Below are 22,028 nucleotides of genomic sequence, written 5' to 3'. Positions count from 1 at the left end.
CTTCAGGAGGGGGCAGAAAATTGGCAACTGCAATAAGAATCTTTTAAAAGTACCCCCAACTAGAGCACTGCAACTCAACTGGCAATCATTTCATTGACATGGCAAAAGGTTCCTTGGGTGTTCCCGGGACATAGCAAGTCCACGACTTGCTGAAATTACACTGACAGTCAAACATCTTGACCCCGAGCGAATTTTGCTACCACCCAGAGCCATAATGCCTCCCGAGTTGCCTTCATACCATCTCCCAGTACCCAGAACTTGTACTCAATCAAATATTCCTTGACCTAATGTGACAGGTGTACAGTCGTGTCTGGTACCGGACACCAACCGAGAGGCTGCAAGTTCCAATCCCACCGTGGCAAGTTGTGAAACAGAGTTCAATAAATCTGCGCATTTTGTGGGCTAGCAGCATAGAAATGACCTTGAAAGCTGCTGGATTGTGGTAAGCCTTGGAATCATAGAATTATACAGCACAGGAGGCCATTTGGCACATCGTGCCTGCGCCGACTCTCAAAGAGCTACCAATTAGTCTCACTTCCCTTTAGAAACTCAATGGATTCACTAATGCCCTTCAGGAAAGGAGCCTGCCACCATAGTCACTCTGGACAACACGGGATGTACACAATCCATGGTCGCCTCTCAATACCAGTTGTTCAGGGCAACGAGGGAGGTGGAATACACATCAAACATCTGTCCCCATCACCAACATCCCCCCCCCCCACCCAGCATAAAGGGGGGGGGGGGTTACCTGTCTCTATGTTTGGAGGGGGGGGGGGGGGGAGAAAAAAAAAAGAGTACCTGTCCCAACATAAAGGGACAGGTACCCCCCCCCCTTAAAGGGGCAGGTACCCTCTCACCCAACAATTCCCCTCCAACATAAAGGGGGGGGGGGTTACCTGTCTCTATGTTTGGGGGGGGGGGGGGGAAAGAAAAAAAAAAAGAGTACCTGTCCCAACATAAAGGGACAGGTACCCCCCCCCCCCTTAAAGGGGCAGGTACCCAATCATCAACATAGTGGGGCAGGTACCTTCTCACCCAACAATTCCCCCCCAACATAAAGGGGCAGGTACCCCATCACCAACATACCCCCCCCAACATAAAGGGGCAAGTACCCCATCACCAACATTCCCCACCCCCCTCAAAGGGGCAAGTACGCCATGACCAACATTCCCCACCCCCCCAACGTAAAGGGGCAAGTACCCCATCACCAACATTCCCCATCCCTTCATAAAGGGGCAAGTACGCCATCACCAACATCTCCCCAACATAAAGGGGCAAGTACCCCATCACCAACATTCCCCTCCCCAACATAAAGGGGCAAGTACCCCATTACCAACATTCCCCTCCCCAACATAAAGGGGCAAGTACCCCATCACCAACATTCACCCCCCCAACATAAAGGGGCAGGTACCCCATCACCAACATTCCCCCCCCACCCAACATAAAGGGGCAAGAACTCCAGCACGCTCAGCTTGTTCTATGTAGCAAGAAACAAAAGCGATTAGGTTAACTCAAAATGATGAACTGAGACAATTTAATACATCAGTCAACACTCCGGTATTAAATCTGAGCCATAAACATTAGTTCTTTGTGAACTCGAATTTTTCAAATATGCACACCGACAGGAGGATAAACAAAAGAGACTGATATTGTTGAGTGCCAAGTACACACTTTTAATGCAAATTTAGAAATGGGTGCTTTATAAAAACCATTTGCACATTTTCTCAGCCCAAGGGGGATTTTGTTTTTATTGTTGCCCAATTGGTTCCTGGTGTCGAGCTGCGTGGCCCATACTGATAAACAACTATACTAGTGACAACACTGCCTCTTCCATGCTGTGGCACCGTTTGTTTTGACAATTTTAAACAGCCTTTTCACTGCTGTTTTGGGTAGTTCTCCCCTTTGCTGTCAGCAGAGATAACGATGGCACTACAACACCGCCACTGCTCAACAACTGCAAGGAAAGAGCCAGCAAGCACGTGATCAGCACCAGCCCACTTTCTTCTCCCTCCCTCCAAAAATATCCAATCACACGATTCTACAATCTTCACCAACTTTGTAAAAAGGAGACTTTGCTGAGGAAGGGGAAATTGCAACAAACTAAAATATTCCGATTTGTCCATCGTTTAACTCCAACCTCCACCAGGATGTGAAAATTAAACGCTAAGAATGGATTTTTGGTGAAATTTGTGCAATTGACTTTAAGCTTCTCATCCAGCAAAAGGACTGGTTTGGTCTCCTTAGCTGAATAAAGGATAGACTTGCCCGAGAGGCAATGCAACAAAGGTTCACTGGATTGATCCTGGTTATAGGATTTTTAGACAGGACAGAAAGGGGGGTAAAAAGGGTGGGGGGGGGGGGGGCGTCATGGTATTGATTAAAGAAACTATTAGTGGTGAGGAGGGATGTGTTCTGTTAGAGGGATCATCAAATGAGGCATATGGGTCGAATTGAAAAATAAAAAAGGGGCGAGGACACTGCTGGGCGTGTATTATAGACCCCCCAAACAGTGGGAGGGTGATACAGGAGAAAATACAAAGGCAAATTTCTGTGAAGTCCAAAACCCATAGGGCAGTAATAGTAGGGGATTTCAACTATCCGAATATTAACTGGAACAAATATAATGTGAAGGGTATAGAGGGCGGAATTCCTAAAATGCATTCGAGAACTTTTTTAGTCAGTATGTAATGAGAGGGAGCGGTCTTGGATTTAGTTTTGGGGAATGAAGCTGGGCAGGTTGAAGGGGTATCAGTGGGAGAGCACTTGGGTGCCAGTGACCATAATTCAGTCAGATTCAAAGTAGTTATGGGTAAGGACAAGGATAGACCAGGAATAAAAGTCCCAAATTGGGGAAAAGATAACTTTGCTAAGTTAAGGAGTGATTTGGCCACAGTGGACTGGAAACAGCTACTTGTGGGTAAATCCGTGTCGGAACAGTGGGAGGCATTCAAGATCATCATCTGGAGGGCTCAAGTGGAACATGTGCCCTTAAAGAAAAAGGGTGAGAAAAATAATTCTAGAGCCCCCTGGATGTCCAGAGACTTACAGGGGAGGATAAAGAGAAAAGGGAAGCTTATGTCATATACTGATGGCTAAATACTGTAGAATCAATCTCTGGAGGAATAAAGAAAGTTCAGAGTTAAAATTAAAAAGATTAGGAATGTTGAGAGCATGAAAAATTCTTGACAAGTAAAATCAAGGACAACCCAAAGATGTTCTATAAATATATTAAGAGCAAAAAGGTAACTAAAGAAAGGGTAGGGCCAATTAGAGACCACGAGGGTAATCTGTGTGTGGAGGCCGAAGATGTGGGTGCGCTTCTTAATGAATACTTCGCATCTGTTTTCACAAAGGAAAGGGGCAATGCAGATACTGCTATCGAGAAGTGTGAAATTCTGGATGACAAACACAGAGGAGGTATTAAGGGGTTTAGCAGTTTTGAAAGTGGCAAGTCCCCAGGCCCGGATGAAATGCATCCCAGGCTGTTGAGCGAAGCAAAAGAGGAAGTAGCAGAGGTCTTGACCATCATTTTCCAGTCCTCTTTGGATTCAGGCATGGTGCCAGAGGACTGGAGGACTGCTAATGTGGTACCCTTGTTTAAGAAAGGAGAAAGGGATAGGCCGAGTATCATCATAGGCAGTCCCTCGAAATCAAGGAAGACTTGCTTCCACGCCTTGAATGAGTCCCTAGGTGGCTGAACAGTCCAATATGAGAGCCACAGTCCCTGCCACAGGTAGGACATATAGTCGTGGAGGTTAAGGGAGGGTGGAACAGGTTTGCCACGCGTTCCATCCGTTGCCTGCGCTTGTTTTCTGCATGCTCTCGGCGATGAGACTCGAGGTGCTTAGCGCCCTCCCAGATGCACTTTCTCCACTCAGGACGTTCTTTGGCCAGGGACTCCGAGGTGTCAGTGGGGATTCCGCACTTTATCAGGGAGGCTTTGAGGGTGTCCTTATAACGTTTCCTCTGCCCACCTTTGGTTCGTTTGCCATGAAGGAGTTCCAAGTAGAGTGCTCGCTTTGGGAGTCTCATGTCTGGCATGCGGACAACGTGGCCTGCCAGCGGAGCTGATCAAGTGTGGTCAGTGCTTCAATGCTGGGGATGTTGGCATGGTCAAGGACGCTAATGTTGGTGCGTCTGTCCTCTCAGGGGATTTGCAGGATCTTGTGGAGGCATTGTTGATGGTATTTCTCCAGCGACTTGAAGTGTCTACTGTACATGGTCCATGTCTCTGAGCCATACAGGAGGGTGGGTATTACTACAGCTCTATAGATCATGAGCTTGGTGGTAGATTTGAGAGCCTGGTCTTCGAACACTTTTCCGACAGGCCTGTCAGCCTAAACTCAGCAGTGGGAAAATTATTGAAAAAAATCCTGAAGGACAGGATAAATCTACATTTAGAAAGGCAAGGATTAATCAGGGACAGTCAGCACGGATTTGTTAAGGGAAGATCATGTTTGACTAAGCTGATTGAATTTTTCGAGGAGGTAACTAGGAGGGTCGATGAGGGTAGTGCGTACAATATAGTGTATATGGACTTTAGCAAAGATTTTGATAAGGTCCCACATGATCATGAAGGTTAAAGCCCATGGCAAACAGGGCAAAGTGGCAAGTTGAATCTAAAATTGGCTGAGAGATAGGAAGCAAAGGGTGATGGTTGCTGGATGTTTTTGTGACTGGAAGGATGTTTCCAGTGGAGTTCCGCAGGGCTCAGTACTGGGTCCCTTGCTTTTTGTGGTATATATCAATGATCTAGATTTGAATATAGGGGGTATGATTAAAAAGTTTGCAGACGACACTAAAATTGGCTGTGTGGTTGATAATGAAGAAGAAAGTCATGGGCTGCAGGAGGATATCAATCTACTGGTCAGGTGGGCAGAGCAGTGGCAAATGGAATTTAATTCGGAGAAGTAGTGTGAGGTAATGCATTTGGGAGGGCTAATAAGGAAAGGGTATACACATTAAACAGTAGGTAGGCCACTTAGAAGTGTAGATGAACAAAGGGACCTTGGAGTGCTTGTCCACAGATCCCTGAAAGTAGGCCAGGTGGTTAAGAAGGCATACGGAATGCTTGCCGTTATTGGCTGAGGCATAGAATACAAGAGCAGGAAGGTTATGCTTAAATTATATAATACACTGGTTAGGCCACAGCTGGAATACTGTGTGCATTACAGGAAGGACATGATTGCACTAGAGAGGGTGCAGAGGAGATTTACGAGGATGCTGCCTGGAATGGAGAATCTTAGTTATGAGAACTGATTGGATAGGCTGGGGTTGTTCTCCTTGGAACAGAGGAGGCTGAGAGGAGACTTCATTAAGGTGAATAAAATGTTGAGGGGCCTGGGCACAGTGGATAGCAAGGGTCAGTTTCCCTTGGTGGAGGGGTCAATTACTAGGGACATAGGTTTTGAGGTGGTTGGTTGGAAGGTTTTGAGGGGATTTGAAGGGAAGCTTCTGCATGCAGAGGGTTGTGAGGGTCTGGAACTCACTGCCTGGAAGGTGGTAGAGGTAGAAACCCTCACCACATTTAAAAAGGTGCTGGGATGTGCACGTGAAGTGCAGTAACCTGCAGGGTTATGGACCAAGAGCTGGTAAGTGGGATTAGACTGGAAAACCTCTTGTTGGCTGGCGCAGATATGATGGTAAATACTGTAGGGAATCGAATACGACCAGAGTGATTTCCTGGACTTGTTTCGATCGCCTGGATGGGTCGAAGAGGAATTTTCCCAGATTTGTTTCCCCAATTGGCCTGGGTTTTTAATCTGTTTTTTTGCCTCTCCCAGGCGATCGCATGGCTCTGGTTGGGGTGGAGTGTAAAATGTCGTGATACATGGGGTATCGCGGTTGTGTGAGGCTGACTGGTTGGGCTGGGTGCTCTTTACCTTTCCGCCATTGTTCACAGGTTTATATGTAACCTTCAGGGCTGCTGACCGAGGGCCGTGTGGCTCTTTGTCGGCCGGCGCAGACACGATGAGCCGAAATGGCCTCCTTCTGCGCTGTAAATTTCTATCATCCCTGGAATGAGAGAGTTATCCTAGGCGGAAAGATTGGGCCTATGGAGTTTACAAAAATGAGAGGCGATGTCATTGAAACTGCACTTATGAATTCCCAACTGTCCAGCCTTTGGTCCTCCATTCACCAGGACATTTCTGCAGCTACTGATCTGCTCAATCACACTCTCACCACCACCTGTGGTGCCCTAGTCCCTGTTAAAACAATTACTCTCTCACCCAGGCCATTCCCCTGGGACAGCCCTGATCTTCGCTCCATCAAGTCCAAGGGACGCAGACTTGAATGGATATGGCGGACAAATCACCGCCAGATCTGGCTGAACCACACAAAGCATTATCGGGTCCTGCTCTCGCCTGCCAAAATTGCTCACTATTCTAGGGTCATTCTGGAATGCAAAGATAAACCCCAGCTTCTATTCTCCACTGCTAACCGTCTTCTTAAACCCCTCTCAGTCTCCCCCACCCTCACCAACAATAAGTGTGAGGAGTTCATGGATTTCTTTGTCTAAGATTGAGACCATCCGTTCAGCTGCCAATGTCACTTCCCTTCCTTCCCCTCGCCCACTGGGCCAAACTTCCTCTCAGGATCCCCCCTGCCCTAGCCCTGAACTCACATCTTTCTCCACGATCGCTCATCTCTACTACTCATCCTTCCACGAGACCCACTTCCTGCTCCCTCAACCTATTCCCACCAAACTGACCATCTAACTTTGTTTTCTGGCTCCCATGTTAGCTGACATTGTTAATGAATCTCTCTCCTCAGGCATTGTCCCCTTTCCTTCAAATCTGCCGTCATTACCCCTCTCCTCAAAAAAGCCCTCGACCCTCCGTCCTTGCAAACTACCGCCCCATCTCCAACCTCCCTTTCCTTTCCAAAGTCCTAGAACGTGTTGTCTCCTCCCAAATACGTGCCCTTCTTTCCCAGAACTCCATGTGTGAATCCCTCCAGTCCAATTTCCACTCCTGCCACAGTACCAAAACGGCTCTCATCAAAGTCACGAATGACATCCTTTGTGACTGTGACAAAGGCAAACTATCCCTCCCCGTCCTCCTGGACATGTCTGCGGCCTTTGACACGGTTGACCACTCCATCCTCCTCCAACGCCTCTCCACCATCGTCCAGCTGGGTGGGACTGCACTCGCCTGGTTCCATTCTTATCTATCTAATCGTAGTCACAGAATCTCCTGCAACGGCTTCTCTTCCCACCCCCGCATCGTTACCTCTGATGTCTCCCAAGGGTCTGTCCTTGGCCCCCTGCTATTCCTCATCTACATGTTGCCCCTTGGCGACATCATTCGAAAACACATGTACGCTGATAACACCCAGCCCTACCTCATCACCACTTCTCTCCACCCCTCCATGGTCTCTAAATTGTCAAACTGCTTGTCCGACATCCAGTTCTGGATGAGCAGAAATTTTCTCTAATTTAATATTGGGAAGACCGAAGCCATTGTTTTCGGTCCTCACCACAAACTCTGTTCCCTAGACACTGACTCCATCCCTCTCCCAACTTCTGTCTGAGGCTGAAACAGACTGTTCGCAACCTTAGCATATTTGACCCTGAAATGAGCTTTTGACCACATATCCACGGCATAACTAAGACCGCCTATTTCCACCTCCGTAACATCGCCCATCTCCGCCCTAATCCATGCCTTTGTTATCTCTAGACTTGACTATTCCAAGGAGCTCCTCTAATTCTGCCCTCTTGAGCATCCCCGATTATACTCACTCAACCATTGGTGGCCATGCCGCCTTTTGCCTAGGCACTCAGTTCCGGTATTCCCTGCCTAAACCTCTCTACTTCTTTTCTCCTTTAAGACGCTCCTTAAAACCTACCTCTTTGACCATCCTAATTTCTCCTTATGCGGCTCAATGTCAAAATTTTTAGTCTCATAATACTCCTGTGAAGCGCCTTGGGACGTTTTACTACGTTAAAGGCGCTATATAAATACAAGTTGTTATAAGATTGAGGGCATTGACAGGGTAGATGCTGAGAGGTTGTTTCCTCAGGCCGGAGAGTCCAGAACTAAGGGACATAGTCTCAGGGTAAGGGGTCAACCTTTTAAGACTGAGGTGGGGAGGAATTTCTTCATTCAGAGGATTGTGAATCCAAAATGCTGTGTCTCCGCAAGATCCTACAAATCCCCTGGGAGGACAGACGCACCAACATTAGTGTCCTCGACCAGGCCAACATCCCCAGCATTGAAGCACTGACCACACTCGATCAGCTCCACTGGGCAGGTCACATAGTTCACATGCCAGACACGAGACTCCCAAAGCAAGCGCACTACTCGGAACTCCTTCACGGCAAATGAGCCAAAGGTGGGCAGAGGAAACGTTACAAGGACACCGTCAAAGCCTCCAAAGATAAAGTGCAACATCCCCACTGACACCTGGGAGTCCCTGGCCAAAGACCTCCCTAAGTGGAGGAAGTGCATCCGAGAGGGCGCTGAGCACCTCGAGTCTCATCGCCAAGAGCACGCAGAAATCAAGCGCAGGCAGCGGTAAGAGCGTGCGGCAAATCTGTCCCACCCACCCCTTCCCTCAATGACTACCTGTCCCCCGTGAAAGGGACTGTGGCTCTCGCATTGGACTGTTCAGCCACCTAAGGACTTATTTTAAGAGTGGAAGCAAGTCTTCCTCGATTCCGAGGGACTGCCGATGATGAAGATGATGGATGCTCCGAGTATATTCAAGGGTGAGATCGATAGATTTTTGGACTCTAGGGGAATCAAGGGATATGGGGAATTGGGCAGGAAAGTGGAGTTGAGGTTGAAGATCAGCCATAATCTTATTGAATGGAAGAGCAGGCTTGAAGGGCCATTTGGCCTACTCCTGCTCCTATTTGTCATGTTATCTCAATGGCCTCAATGTAGTCCTATTTCCACCAATGATCAGGGCACGGGTAGAATTTACATATAGTGGCACCAATCTTGTTTCCTAGTCAAAAACCTCCAATGTGCTAATCCATCCCATATAACCGAAATGGAACAGTACTCCTGTTACTGAAGCCATTGCCAATATAAAATTACACTCCAAGCACTAGCCTGCCACCATTTAGCTCATCAGGAGATTGCAATGAGCCTTGTTGGCCAAAAACCAAGAGACACCCGATCTCTAGCCCAGACTGACATTCTGCTCCAGCCACTTTTTCCCACCTTCAATTTTCACTTTAAGGTTCAACTTTGTACCCCATTGTCATGAGCACCCTCCTGTACCTCACCAATGGCCATTCTTTATACGCAAGTCTAGTCTATGATAGTCAGCAGGTTAGTAGAGCACAGGGACATCACAACCCAACCAAATGCAGTCCTCACTTCACATCACAGAAATTGCTGACTGGTGATCTGGAACAGGAACCCAGTTTGATTTTTCCTCTCTTTAGCCCAGAAGCTTTCAGAACAATCGCAATCCCAAACAAGCACCCCAACGCATTCAGTAGAGCCAGAGATTGAATTGGGGGATCTTTGTTGATCTCTATGGCCCAGTACCACATTACGCAGTGGACGGCCTAATGAGCTTATGACAATTGTTTATCACTTCTTTAAAAAAAAATGTTCCCCAGTTTATCTCCAGGAAACAGTGTCAAGACTACAGGCCTCTGTACAGTGCACACAGATGGGTTTCATATCCTGCAACACAAAATACACCTTGAGAATTGTAGCCCACAGCTCACTATCACTAAACTGGAACAACAGGAGCTGGTCCTCCCAATCAATGGGCTCCTAGTGAAAATAAAAAATATGACAGCAAACAAGATTTTGAAACAAAAAAGGGCTGTGGTTGTCCATCTTGGAAAAAACATTGCAACTTCATCACTGCACCCGATCCAAGTCAGTTTGAGACTCCCGTGTACTCATTCTTGGGGCATCCATTTTCAACAAAATGGGAGACAAAGTTAGAGAATGCAGGATCCCAGCTTTAGTTTAAACCATGAAAAACACAATGTCTTGAAGTAGCATTGAACCCATGATGCATCTCCTCAGCCCCTGTCACTGGCTGAGAAATCAGCAGGTAACCAGCTCAAGACACGACTCTCTCCCTCATCCATCTCACACTGTAAACCCACAACTTCCAACCCACATCCTGAACATCCACACCGCTAATGCATTTTGAACAGGACATATGAATTTTGCTAAAGGACATTAGAACAAAATCTTGAAGCAGCTTTGCAGTACAGACCTACCCAAAGGGACCAGCACAAAACAAGACAACTACAGGTCACTGGTACAGTGGCCATTACACAGCACTGCAAACAAACCAGCTCCGGGAGCTGGCAAATCCCAGCACTGCAGTTCAATCCAATAAACTGGAGACTTTATATACAAGAACAAATTCTATTCAAATACATTCAAAGCAACATTTAACTCCATTTAAGTTCTACAGCAAGAATTCCATCACCCCAAACAGCAGCACGCATTAAATTATTTATTGCTACATGGAGGTCACACTGACCCTGCGTCCACGTTGCAGTGGGGTATTCTGTGAAGAAGCCTTTAAACTATAGGATGCTAGGGCAGTGCTGCCTGTAAGAGCTGCACTGGGTGGGGAGGAGAGAGAGAGAGAGAGAGAGAGAGAGAGAGAGAGAGAGAGAGAGAGAGAGAGAGAGAGAGAGAGGGGTGGCGAGAGAGAGGGAGGGGGGGGTGGCAAGAGAGAGGGAGAGGGGGGGGGGGTCGGCGGCGAGAGAGAGAGATAGAGAGAGAGAGAGAGAGAGGGGGCGGCGGCGAGAGAGAGGGGGCGGCGGGGGAAAAGGCGGGGGGGTGGGGGCGAAAAGGCGGGGGCGAAAAGGCGGGGGGGTGGGGGGGGAAAAGGCGGGGGGGGAAAAGGCGGGGGGGGAAAAGGCGGGGGGGAAAAGGCGGGGGGGTGGGGGGGGAAAAGGCGGGGGGGTGGGGGGGGAAAAGGCGGGGGGGTGGGGGGGGAAAAGGCGGGGGGGGTGGGGGGGGGGGAAAGGCGGGGGGGTGGGGGGGGGAAGGCGGGGGGGCGAAAAGGCGGGGGGGTGGGGGGGAAAAGGCGGTGGGGGTGGGGGGGAAAAGGCGGGTGGGGGTGGGGGGAAAAGGCGGGTGGGGGTGGGGGGGAAAAGGCGGGTGGGGGTGGGGGGAAAGGCGGGTGGGGGTGGGGGGGAAAAGGCGGGTGGGGGTGGGGGGGAAAAGGCGGGTGGGGGTGGGGGGGAAAAGGCGGGTGGGGGTGGGGGGGAAAAGGCGGGTGGGGGTGGGGGGGAAAAGGCGGGTGGGGGTGGGGGGGAAAAGGCGGGTGGGGGTGGGGGGAAAAGGCGGGGGTTGGGGGGAAAAGGCGGGGGGGGCGGGGCAGGGGGGGGAAGGCGGGGGGGGGCAAAGGCGGGGGGGAAAAGGCGGGGGGGGGGCAAAAGGCGGGGGGGGGCAAAAGGCGGGGGGGGGCGGGGGAAAGGCGGGGGGGAAGAAAGGCGGGGGGGAAAGGCGGGGGGGGGGGGGGTGGGGGGAAAGGCGGGGGGGGGAAAGGCGGGGGGGGGGGGAAAGGCGGGGGGGTGGGGGGGGAAGGCGGGGGGTGGGGGGGAAAAGGCGGGGGTTGGGGGGGAAAAGGCGGGGGGGTGGGGGGGGAAAAGGCGGGGGGGTGGGGGGGAAAAGGCGGGGGGGTGGGGGGGAAAAGGCGGGGGGGTGGGGGGGGAAAAGGCGGGGGGGTGGGGGGGGAAAAGGCGGGGGGGGAAAGGCGGGGGGGGGGGAGAAAGGCCGGGGGGGGGAAGGCGGGGGGGGGTGGGGGGGAAAAGGCGGGGGGGGGGGTGGGGGGGAAAAGGCGGGGGGGGGGGGGGAGTGGGGGGGAAAAGGCGGGGGGGGGGGGGGTGGGGGGGAAAAGGCGGGGGGGCGGGGAAAGGCGGGGGGGGGTGGGGGGAAAGGCGGGGGGGGGTGGGGGGGAAAAGGCGGGGGGGGGGGCGGGGAAAGGCGGGGGGGGGCGGGGAAAGCGGGGGGGGGGGGGGGGTGGGGGGGAAAAGGCGGGGGGGGGAAAGGCGGGGGGGGTGGGGGGGGAAAGGCGGGGGGGGCGGGGAAAGGCGGGGGGGGCGGGGAAAGGCGGGGGGGGTGGGGGGGAAAAGGCGGGGGGGGGGGGGGAAAGGCGGGTGGGGGTGGGGGGAAAGGCGGGGGGGGCAGAGGGTGGGGGCAGGTGGGCAAGAGTGGCGGCAGTGGGGGAGGGGGGAAGGGGAGAGACACACACACACAGAGAGAGAGAGAGGGTACAGAGACAGAGCCGGGGGAGGGACAGAGAGGATTGCCGGGGGCCCAGTCCCCCCGGCTCCCGCCCCGCCCCGCGGTGTCTGGGCCCTGAGCCCTGGGCCTCAGGCTCCGCTCCCCTCCCCTCCCCTCCCCTCCCGGGCGGGCGGGCGGGCCGCGGGCGAAGTGTCCTTACCATGTGGCCGGTGGTCCTGGCCATGGAGGCGGCCCTGAGCCCGCGGTGTAGCGTGTTGCGCTCCCCGGCCCTCAGCGCCCGGCCCCACGGCCCGCCGCCGCCATCTTACTCGCCCACTCCTTACGTCATAGCACAACAACGCGCCGGATGCCCCGCCTCCCGCCTCCCCTGCTCGGCTCCCATTGGTCTGCTCCACTGACCATCAAACCGCCAACGGGCCAATCGCTGTCGAGTGCTCCGCCCCTCGACTGGCCTGGGTCAGACCTGCGCATGCGCTTCCACCGTCTCACTCACTGCATCCAGCGCTCTCCACTGGCTCACTCACACTGCATCCAGTGCTCTCCACTGGCTCACTGACACTGCATCCAGGGCTCTCCACTGACTCACCCACACTGCATCCAGTGCTCTCCGCTGTCCCACTCACACTGCATCCAGTGCTCTCCACTGTCTCACACTGCATTCAGTGCTCTCCACTGTCTCACACTGCATCCAGGGCTCTCCACTGACTCACCCACACTGCATCCAGTGCTCTCCGCTGTCTCACTCACACTGCATCCAGTGCTCTCCACTGTCTCACACTGCATTCAGTGCTCTCCACTGTCTCACTCACACTGCATCCAGGGCTCTCCACTGCCTCACTCACTGCATCCAGTGCTCTCCACTGTCTCACATTGCATCCAGGGCTCTCCACTGTCTCACTCACACTGCATCCAGGGCTCTCCACTCTCTCACTCACTGCATCCAGTGCTCTCCACTAGCTCTCTCACTGCATCATAAGAACACAAGAAATAGGAGCAGGAGTCGGCCATTTGGCCCCTCGAGCCTGCTCCACCAACAATAATATCATGACTGATCTGATCATGGACTCAGCTCCACTTCCCCGCCCGCTCCCCATAACCCTTTACTCCCTTATCTGTCTATCTCTGCCTTAAATATATTCAATGACCCAGCTTCCTCTGCTCTCTGGGGCAGAGAAATCCAAAGATTTACAACCCTCTGAGAGAAGAAATTCCTCCTCATCTCAGTTTTAAATGGGTGGCCCCTTATTCTGAGACTATGTCCCCTAGTTTTAGTTTCCCCTATGAGTGAAAATATCGTCTCTGCATCCACCTTGTCGAGCCCCTCATCATCATTTTATATGTTTCGATAAGATCACCTCTTATTCTTCTGAACTCCAATGTGTATAGACCCAACCTATTCAACCTTTCTTCATAAGTCAACCTCTTCATCTCAGGAATCAACCTAGTGAACCTTCTCTGAACAGCCACCAATGCAAATATATCCTTCCTTAAATACAGAGACCAAAAATGTACGCAGTACTCTAGGTGTGGCCTCACCAATACCCTGTACAGTTGTAGCAGAACTTCTCTGCTTTTATACTCTATCCCCCTTGCAATAAAGGCCAACATTCCATTTGCCTTCCTGATTACTTGTTGTACCTGCATACTAACTTTTTGTGTTTAACGCACAAGGAACCCCAGGTCCCTCTGTACTTTGCAATCTTTCTCCATTTAAATTATAATTTGTTTTTCTATTTTATCTGCCAAAGTGAATAACCTCACATTTTTCCATATTATACTCCATCTGCCAAATATTTGCCCACTGACTTAACCTGTCTATATCCATTTGAGTGTGCGTGATTGAGTGTGAGTGAGTGTGAGAGTGAGTGAGTGTGAGTGAGTGTGAGAGAGAGTGAGAGTGAGTGAGTGAAAGTGAGTGAATGAGAGTGAGTGAGAGTGAGTGAGAATTAGTGAGTGAATCAGAGTGAGTGATTGATTGTGAGTGAGCATGAGTAAGAGTGTTAGTGAGAGTGAGTAAGAGTGAGTGTGACTGAAAGTGTGTGAGTGGGTGTGAGTGAGAGTGAGAGAGTGAGTATCAGCGAGTGAGAGTAAGTGTGAGTGAGTGTGTGAGAGTCAGTGAGTGAGAGTGAGTGTGAGAGAGTGAGATGGAGCGAGTGAGTGAGTGAGAGTGAGTGAGTAAGCCTGAGTGAGTCTGAGTGAGTGTGAGAGTGAGAGAGTGTGAGCGAGTGAGAGTGTATGAATGAGAGTGAGTGAGAGTGAGAGAGTGTGAGAGTGAGTGAGTGAGTGTGTGAGAGTGAGCTTGAGTGAGAGTGAGTGAGACAGTGTGAGTGTGAGTGAGTGAGAGAAAGTGAGAGTGAGTGAGTGTATGAATGAGTGAGTGAGTGTGAGTAAGTGTGTGTGTGAGCGTGAGAGTGAGTGAGTGTGAGTGAAAGTGAGTGAGTGTGAGAATGAGTGAGTGTGTGTGAGAGTGAGTGAGAGTAAGTGTGAGTGAGTGTGTGTGAGTGAGAGTGAGAGAGATGGAGTGAGAGTAAGTGACTGAGTGAGTATGAGTCTGTGTGAGTGAGAGAGTGAGAGTGAGTGAGTGAGAGTGAGTGTAATTGAGTGAGCGAGTGAGAGTGAGTGAGTGAGAGCAAGAGTGAGAGAGAGTGAAAGTGAGAGAGAGTGAGTGTGTGAGAGAGTGAGTGAGTGAAAGTGAGAGTGAGTGAAAGTGAGAGTGAGTGAGTGAGAGTGAGAGTGGGTGAGTGAGAGTGAATGAGTGAGAGTGAGTGAGTGAAGGAGTGAAAGTGAGAGTAAGTGAGTTAGTGAGTGAGTGAATGAGTGAGATTGAGCGAGAATGAATGAGTGTGAGAGTGATTGAGAGTGTGAGTGAGTGTGCGAGTGCGTGTGAGTGAGTGTAAGCGAGTAAGAGTGAGTGTGAGTGAGTGATGTGAGTGATAGTGAATGAGTGAGTGTGAGTGAGGTGAGTGATTGAGGTGAGAGAGGTTAGTGAGTGAGTGGGTGAGTGAGTGAGGTGAGTGAGAGTGAGTGAGCGGTGAGTGAGGTGAGTGAGTGAGGTGACTGAGTGAGAGGAGAGTGAGGTGACTGAATGAGTGAGAGTGACTGAGTGAGAATGAGTGAGGTGAGTGAGTGAGTGTGAGAGTGAATGAGTGTGAGTGCATGTGAGTGAGTGAGAGTTAGGTGAATGAGTGAGGTGAGTGTGAGGTGAGTGAGGTGAGTGAGGTGAGGTGAGTGAGAGAGAGGGGAGTGAGTGAGATGGGAGTGAGAGTGAGAGTGAGAGTGTGAGTGATTGAGAGTGGGTGAGGTGAGTGAGGTGAATGTGTGAGAGTGAGTGCGAGTGAGTGAGAGTGAGTGAGTGGGAGTGAGGTGAGTGAGAGTGAGGTGAGTGAGTGAGGTGAGTGGGCGAGTGAGGTGAGTGAGTGAGTTGAGTGAGTGGGATTGAGTGAGAGTGAGGTGAGTGAGATGAGTGAGTGAGGTGAGTAAGGACAGTGAGGTGAGTAAGGTGAGGGTGAGTGAGTGAGAGTGAGTGAGTGAGGTGAGGGTGAGTGAGTGAGGTGAGTGAGTGAGGTGAGTGAATGAGGTGTGAGGTAGGCGAGTGAGGTGAGTGAGAGTGAGTGAGAGTGGGTGAGGTGAGTGGAGGTGAGTGAGAGTGAGAGTGGGTGAGTGTGAGAGTGAGGTGAGTGAGTGAGTGAGAGTGAGTGAGTGATAGTGAGTGACGTGAGTGTGAGCGTGTGAGTGATAGTGAGTCAGTGAGTGTGTGAGTGAGAGTAAGAGTGAGTGAGGTGAGTGAATGAGGTGTGAGGTAGGTGAGTGAGGTAGGTGAGTGAGGTGAGTGAGAGTGAGTGAGAGTGGGTGAGGTGAGTGAGTGAGGTGAGTGAGAGTGAGTGAGAGTGAGGTGAGTGAGTGAGGTAAGTGAGAGTGAGTGATAGTGAGTGATGTGAGTGAGTGTGAGTGAGTGAGTGAGCGTGTGAGTGAGTGAGTGAGAGTAAGAGTGAGTGAGGTGAGTGAATGAGGTGTGAGGTAGGTGAGTGAGGTAGGCGAATGAGGTGAGTGAGAGTGGGTGAGTGAGTGAGGTGAGTGAGAGTGAGTGTGGGTGAGTGTGAGAGTGAGTGAGAGTGAGGTGAGTGAGTGAGAGTGAGGTGAGGTGAGTGAGGTGAGTGAGTGAGGTGAGTGAGAATGAGTGAGAGAGTGAGTGAGTGAGAGTGAATAAGTGATAGTGAGTGAGTGTGAGTGAGTGAATGAGTGTGTGAGTGATTGAGAGTGAGTCAGTGAGTGTGTGAGTGAGTGAGAGTAAGAGTGAGTGAGAATGATAGTCAGTGAGAGTGAGAATGAGTGAGAGGGGAGTGAGATTGAGTGAGTTAGTGAGAGTGAGTGAGTGAGGTGAGTGAATGAGGTGAGTGAGGTGAGTGAGGTGAGTCAGAGTGAGTGAGAGGTGAGTGAGTGAGGTGAGTGAGTCAGTGAGTGTGAGAGTGAGTGAGTGTGAGTGAGTGAGAGTGAGTCAGTGAGTGTGAGTGTGAGAGAGTGAGTGAGAGTCAGAGTGAGTGAGTATGAGTGAGTGAGACTGAGTGAGTGAGAGTCAGAATGTGTGAGTGAGTGTGAGTGAGAGGTTACTGCAGAAGATAAAGCTACACGTAGTCAGAGGAAATGTATTAGCATGGATCGAGAATTGGCTGGCTAACAGAAAGCAGAGAGTCGGGATAAATGGGTCCTTTTCGGGTTGGAAATCGGTGGTTAGTGGTGTGCCACAGGGATCGGTGCTGGGACCACAACTGTTTACAATATACATAGATGACCTGGAAGAGGGGACAGAGTGTAGTGTAACAAAATTTGCAGATGACACAAAGATTAGTGGGAAAGCGGGTTGTGTAGAGGACACAGAGATGCTGCAAAGAGATTTAGATAGGTTAAGCGAATGGACTAAGGTTTGGCAGATGGAATACAATGTCGGAAAATGTGAGGTCATCCACCTTGGGGAAAAAAACATATTATTATTTGAATGGGGAGAAATTACAATATGCTGAGGTGCAGAGGGACCTGGGGGTCCTTGTGCATGAAACTCTTTTTGGAGTTTATCTGCAAAACAAAAAAACATTAAACCGTGCCACCCGACCTGGGTGACACACCAGACATTTACAAGGCCCCTTTTTTTTTTTCCCCTTTTTTGGTTTTTTTTTTGTGTTTTTCTTTTTGTTTGGTTTTTTTTTTGGGCACTAAAATCACAATTTTTCCCCAGTGCCCCCTATAAAAGGGAAGGGGGACACTAAAAGCACCGGCAATTAAAACAAATTAAACTTTAAAACGTTAAATCAAATTAAAATTTGGTTGCCGGGCGTGATGATGCACTCCAGTCCCTCCGGTGCCCACCTCTCGCGGAAGGCCGCGAGCGTACCGGTGGACACCGCGTGCTCCATCTCCAAGGACACCCTGGACCGGATGTAAGAGCGGAAGAGAGGCAGGCAGTCAGGTTGAACGAACCCCTCGACCGCCCGCTGCCTGGACCGGCTGATGGCACCCTTGGCCGTGCCCAGGAGCAGTCCTACGAGGAGGCCCTCGGACCTACCCGCTCCCCTCCGCACAGGGTGCCCAAAGATCAGGAGAGTGGGACTGAAGTGCAGCCAGAATTTCAGGAGCAGCCCCTTCATATAATGGAACAGGGGCTGCAACCTTGTGCATTCAATAAAAACATGGAACACGGACTCCTCCAGACCGCAGAAATTGCAGGCGGCCTGGGAGTCCGTGAACCGGCTTAAAAATTTATTGCACGGCACTGCTCCGTGCACCACCCTCCAGGCCAAGTCCCCGACAAATAGTGGGAGGACCCCTGCGTAGAGTGCCCTCCATCGGGGACCCCCGCATCCACCGGACGGCAGGATGGTACGCCATGGCGTGTCCGGACGGCCGGCGAGGATGGCAAAGTTGAGAGTGTGCAGGAGCAGCCCGTACAGGAAACCCCTCCGCGCGGAACTGAAAGGCATGGAGGGGATATCCCAGAGGCGGCTCAAGTTGTGAGGCGCCGGCCACCGAGGGAGGTTCCGGGGTTTGGCGCCGATGAGGAATTCCGTCCGGACTGGGGTCAGTTCGGACGGGATCTCCCCACGTGCTTGAGCCTCCTCGATGCACCTAACGGAGTCAGGGCCCAGAGCTGTTTTTAGCGACTCGATGGCATCGGCCGCGTGGCGGACGTTGGCAGAATTTAGGTGCCGCGCCAGCGTGTCTGGCGCCATCCAGCCCGCTCCTCCTCCATCGAGCAGGTCCCTGACCCTGGTCACCTCACCAGCCACAGCCCTCTCTTCCGACCGCCACATAAAACCTCGGCCGTGGAGGTACGGATTCCCGAGCAACGGCTCCTGCAGGACGGCCGCCACTCCAGCCGGCGGAGAGCAGCGCTTGGTGGAGACTTTGTTCCAGACCCTGATGAGTTCCCTGTAAAAGACAGGCAGCTCCCGGAGGGCGGTCCTGACACCCCCCAAGTTCACAAACAGGAGCTGTGTGTCATAATTGAGGTCGCGCTGCTGGCGGAAGAAATACGTCGCCAGAGCACACCACCTAGGAGGGGGCTCGACGTAAAGGTATCTCTGCAGGGTCTGAAGACGGAAAGTCGCGAGCTGGGCGCTGACGCACACCAACGACTGACCGCCCTCCTCAAGCGGGAGACTCAAGACCGCAGCAGAGACCCAGTGCTTCCTGTTGTTCCAGAAGAAGTCCACCAGCTTCTTCTGTATCTTGGCGACAAACGCAGGGGGAGGGGTCAAAGTGACCAGCCGGTACCACAACATTGCGGCCACCAGCTGGTTTATGACTAGCGCTCGACCCCTGTAGGACAGCACTCGGAGCAGTCCTGTCCAGCGCCCTAGGCGAGCGGTGACCTTGGCCTCCAGCTCCTGCCAGTTCGCCGGCCAGGCTCCCTCGTCGGGGCTAAGGTAGACTCCCAGATAGAGGAGATGGGTCGTGCTCCAGGCAAAAGGCCTGAGCTCCTCCGGCAGGGAGTCCACCCGCCACTGACCCACCAGGAGTCCGGAACATTTCTCCCAGTTGATCCTGGCGGAGGACGCGGCCGAGTAAATCTCCTGGCACTCACGCATCCTCCGCAGGTCAGCGGGATCCTCTACCGCGAGGAGCACGTCATCGGCGTAAGCCGAGAGGACGACCTCCACGCCCGGCCCTTGCAGAGCCAGTCCCGTCAACCTCGTCCGCAAGAGGCGCAGGAAAGGCTCCACGCAAACGGCGTATAACTGGCCGGACATGGGGCATCCCTGGCGCACCCCTCTCCTAAAGCGAAGGGGCGCCGTCAAGGACCCGTTAACCTTAATCAGACACTCCGCGGCGGCGTACAAAAGTCGGATCCGGGCGACGAAATGCGTCCCGAACCCGAAAGTGCGCAGAGTTCCGAGCAGATAGTCGTGATCCACCCTGTCGAACGCCTTCTCTTGGTCGAGGGATAGGAAGGCGACCGACAGACCAGCCTCCTGGGAACAATGGATGAGGTCCTGGACCAGATGGATGTTATAGTGGATTGTCCGGCCCGGGACCGTGTAGGACTGGTCGGGGTGGATCATGTGGTCCAGCACGGCACCAAGGCGAGCAGACATCGCCCTGGCGAAGATTTTGTAGTCCGTGCTGAGGAGGGAGACCGGGCGCCAGTTCTTAAGGAGGCGGAGATCGCCCTTCTTAGGCAGCAGGACGATGACCGCCCTGCGCCAAGAGAGGGGCATCTCCCCGGTCGCCAGACTTTCCCCCAGGACCCGCGCGTAGTCGCCCCCCCAGGACGTCCCAGAACGCCCTGTGGAACTCCACGGTCAGCCCGTCCAGCCCCGGGGATTTTCCCCTCGAGAGCCGGGCGAGGGCACCGGTCAGCTCCGCCAGGCTTAGCGGAGCTTCCAGATTTTCGGCGCCCTCCGGGCTGACCTTCGGCAGGTCCTCCCACAAAACTCTACGCGCTTCCTCACTGGACAGATCCGGAGAGAACAGAGCCCCGTAATATTTATGGGCCCTGTTGTTGACGCCTTCCGGATCCGAGACGAGAGAGCCGTCGTCGGCCAGCAGCATCAAGAGCTGCTTACGGACACTCTGCCTTTTTTCCAGCGAGTAGAAGAAGGGGGAGCCGCGGTCCAGATCCCGCAGGAACCGGATCCGCGACCTCACGAACGCGCCTCGGGACCCGACGAGCTGCAGGTCCTTCAGCGCGGCCTTCTTCGCTTCGTACACCGTCCGCAGGGCCGGGTCCTGGACGACTTGACCGAGACGGGCTTCCAGGTCGAGCACCTCTTTTTCTAGGCGCCCGACTCTGGCCGCCCGCCTCTTGGTCGACCCCCTCGCGTACTCTTGACAGAAGACGCGGACATGAGCCTTGCCCACGTCCCACCATAGCCTCAAGGAGGGGAAGCCCCCCTGCTTCCTTCTCCAGTCGGACCAGAATCGACGGAACGAGTCCTGGAACCGCACGTCCTCCAGCAGCCGGTTGTTAAAGTGCTAGTACGCGGACCCCGTCCTCGCGCGGAGCGAAGCGAGCTCCGCCCACACCAGGTGGTGGTCCGAACACGGCACCGGCCACATGGAGGCCGCCGGGACGCAGGAAACGTACGCCCGAGACACGTAAAGGCGGTCGACTCTGGACCATCCTACTCCAGGCCTCACCCAAGTAAAGGCGCTGGAGTCGGGGTGGAGATTTCGCCAGACGTCCACCAAGTCGAAGGACCCGACCAGGTCCCTCAACTTCTCCATCGCCGTCATGCTCTGCGGGGCACCGGAGCGGTCCCTCGCCTCGAGGGTGCAGTTAAAATCGCCCCCGAGGACAATGCAGTCGCCGACGTCGACGGAGCCAAGAAGAGCAGACACCTCTTCAAAGAAGCGCGCCTGCTGCGGGCCGGGCTGAGGGGCGTACACGTTCATGAGATGGAGCGGCACGTCCCCCAGGCGAACCGTTACGTGCAGCAAGCGGCCTGGCACGGGCTCCTCGACCCCCAAGATCTCCGGCTGAAAATGCGGGCCCAGCAAGATGGCCACCCCACTAGAAATGGCGGTGAGGTGGCTCATGCGGACCTCTCCTTGCCATTCCAGGAGCCACGTGGCTTCGTCTCCCGGAACGGTGTGGGTTTCTTGCAGGAAGCACACCGCATATTTCCCCGCCCGCAGGAGCGAAAAATTGTCAAATCTACGGCGTGCCCCTCTGCCGCCGTTGATGTTGAGGCTGGCTATGGTTATCTTCATGGCAAAAGCATAGTGCAACCTCTACCTTAACCTATTGTGGGGGGGGAGTGGAGTCTTTTGTTGAACTCCGCTCCCTCCGCAGCCCAGCGAGGAGTCCCTCGAGCTCGCGCAGCTCAAGGTGTTGCTCCTTTGTCAAGGGCCCGCCCGCGGCCAAGGTTTTAACGGCGGCGCGGACGGACCCCTTGATCAGCTCTGGCTCGGACCATTTTTCCAGGGCCAGTCGGGCTTGGTTGCAGTGACCCCGGCTCTGGGCCAAAAAGTCCCGGAGTTCCTTTGCAGGAATGAGGAGGACACTCAGCGGCGGCCGCGAGCAGATCCACCGCCTCCCTGGCGGTGGTCTCTAGGTCTTCACCCGCGTCCCCCACCGAGTCCCCGTCCTCCTCCGGGAGGTGGCCGCCAGCAGCCAGCCCATCGACCGCACAAGGTACGGCAAATGACCCGGCCGCTCCAACCGGCGCTGGCTCTGCCCCGATCCCACCCCCAGGATCGTCGGCAGAGGAGTCCCCACTGGGCTCTTTTAAAAATGGTGCTGGGTCGGGAAATGACAGCGGAAGGGGTTCCCCCCCCGCCCCAGGAACCGGGGAACAAGGAGAGACGCGGCCATAGGAGATCCCCAGGCTCCCCAAGTGCACCAGCTCC

At 53.3% G+C, this 22,028-nt stretch overlaps 1 protein-coding gene across 1 annotated transcript in view; it reads right to left on the bottom strand.

Moving 5' to 3' along the window:
• The window catches only part of pdpk1a (3-phosphoinositide dependent protein kinase 1a), a 108,451-nt gene extending 95,948 nt beyond the window's left edge, over positions 1-12,503 (bottom strand). Inside the window, exon 1 of the mRNA XM_070856661.1 lies at positions 12,385-12,503. Within this exon, the coding sequence (XP_070712762.1) occupies positions 12,385-12,408 (24 nt within the window). The 5' untranslated portion in view covers positions 12,409-12,503. The remainder of the gene's footprint in view (positions 1-12,384) is intronic.
• Between the last annotated feature and the right edge of the window lie 9,525 nt (positions 12,504-22,028).

Source organism: Pristiophorus japonicus, chromosome 15 (assembly GCF_044704955.1).
Source record: "Pristiophorus japonicus isolate sPriJap1 chromosome 15, sPriJap1.hap1, whole genome shotgun sequence".
Taxonomy (NCBI): Eukaryota; Metazoa; Chordata; class Chondrichthyes; family Pristiophoridae; genus Pristiophorus; species Pristiophorus japonicus.
The sequence above is the reverse complement of the archived record's forward strand: the minus strand, read 5'-3'. Positions and strand labels throughout refer to the sequence as shown.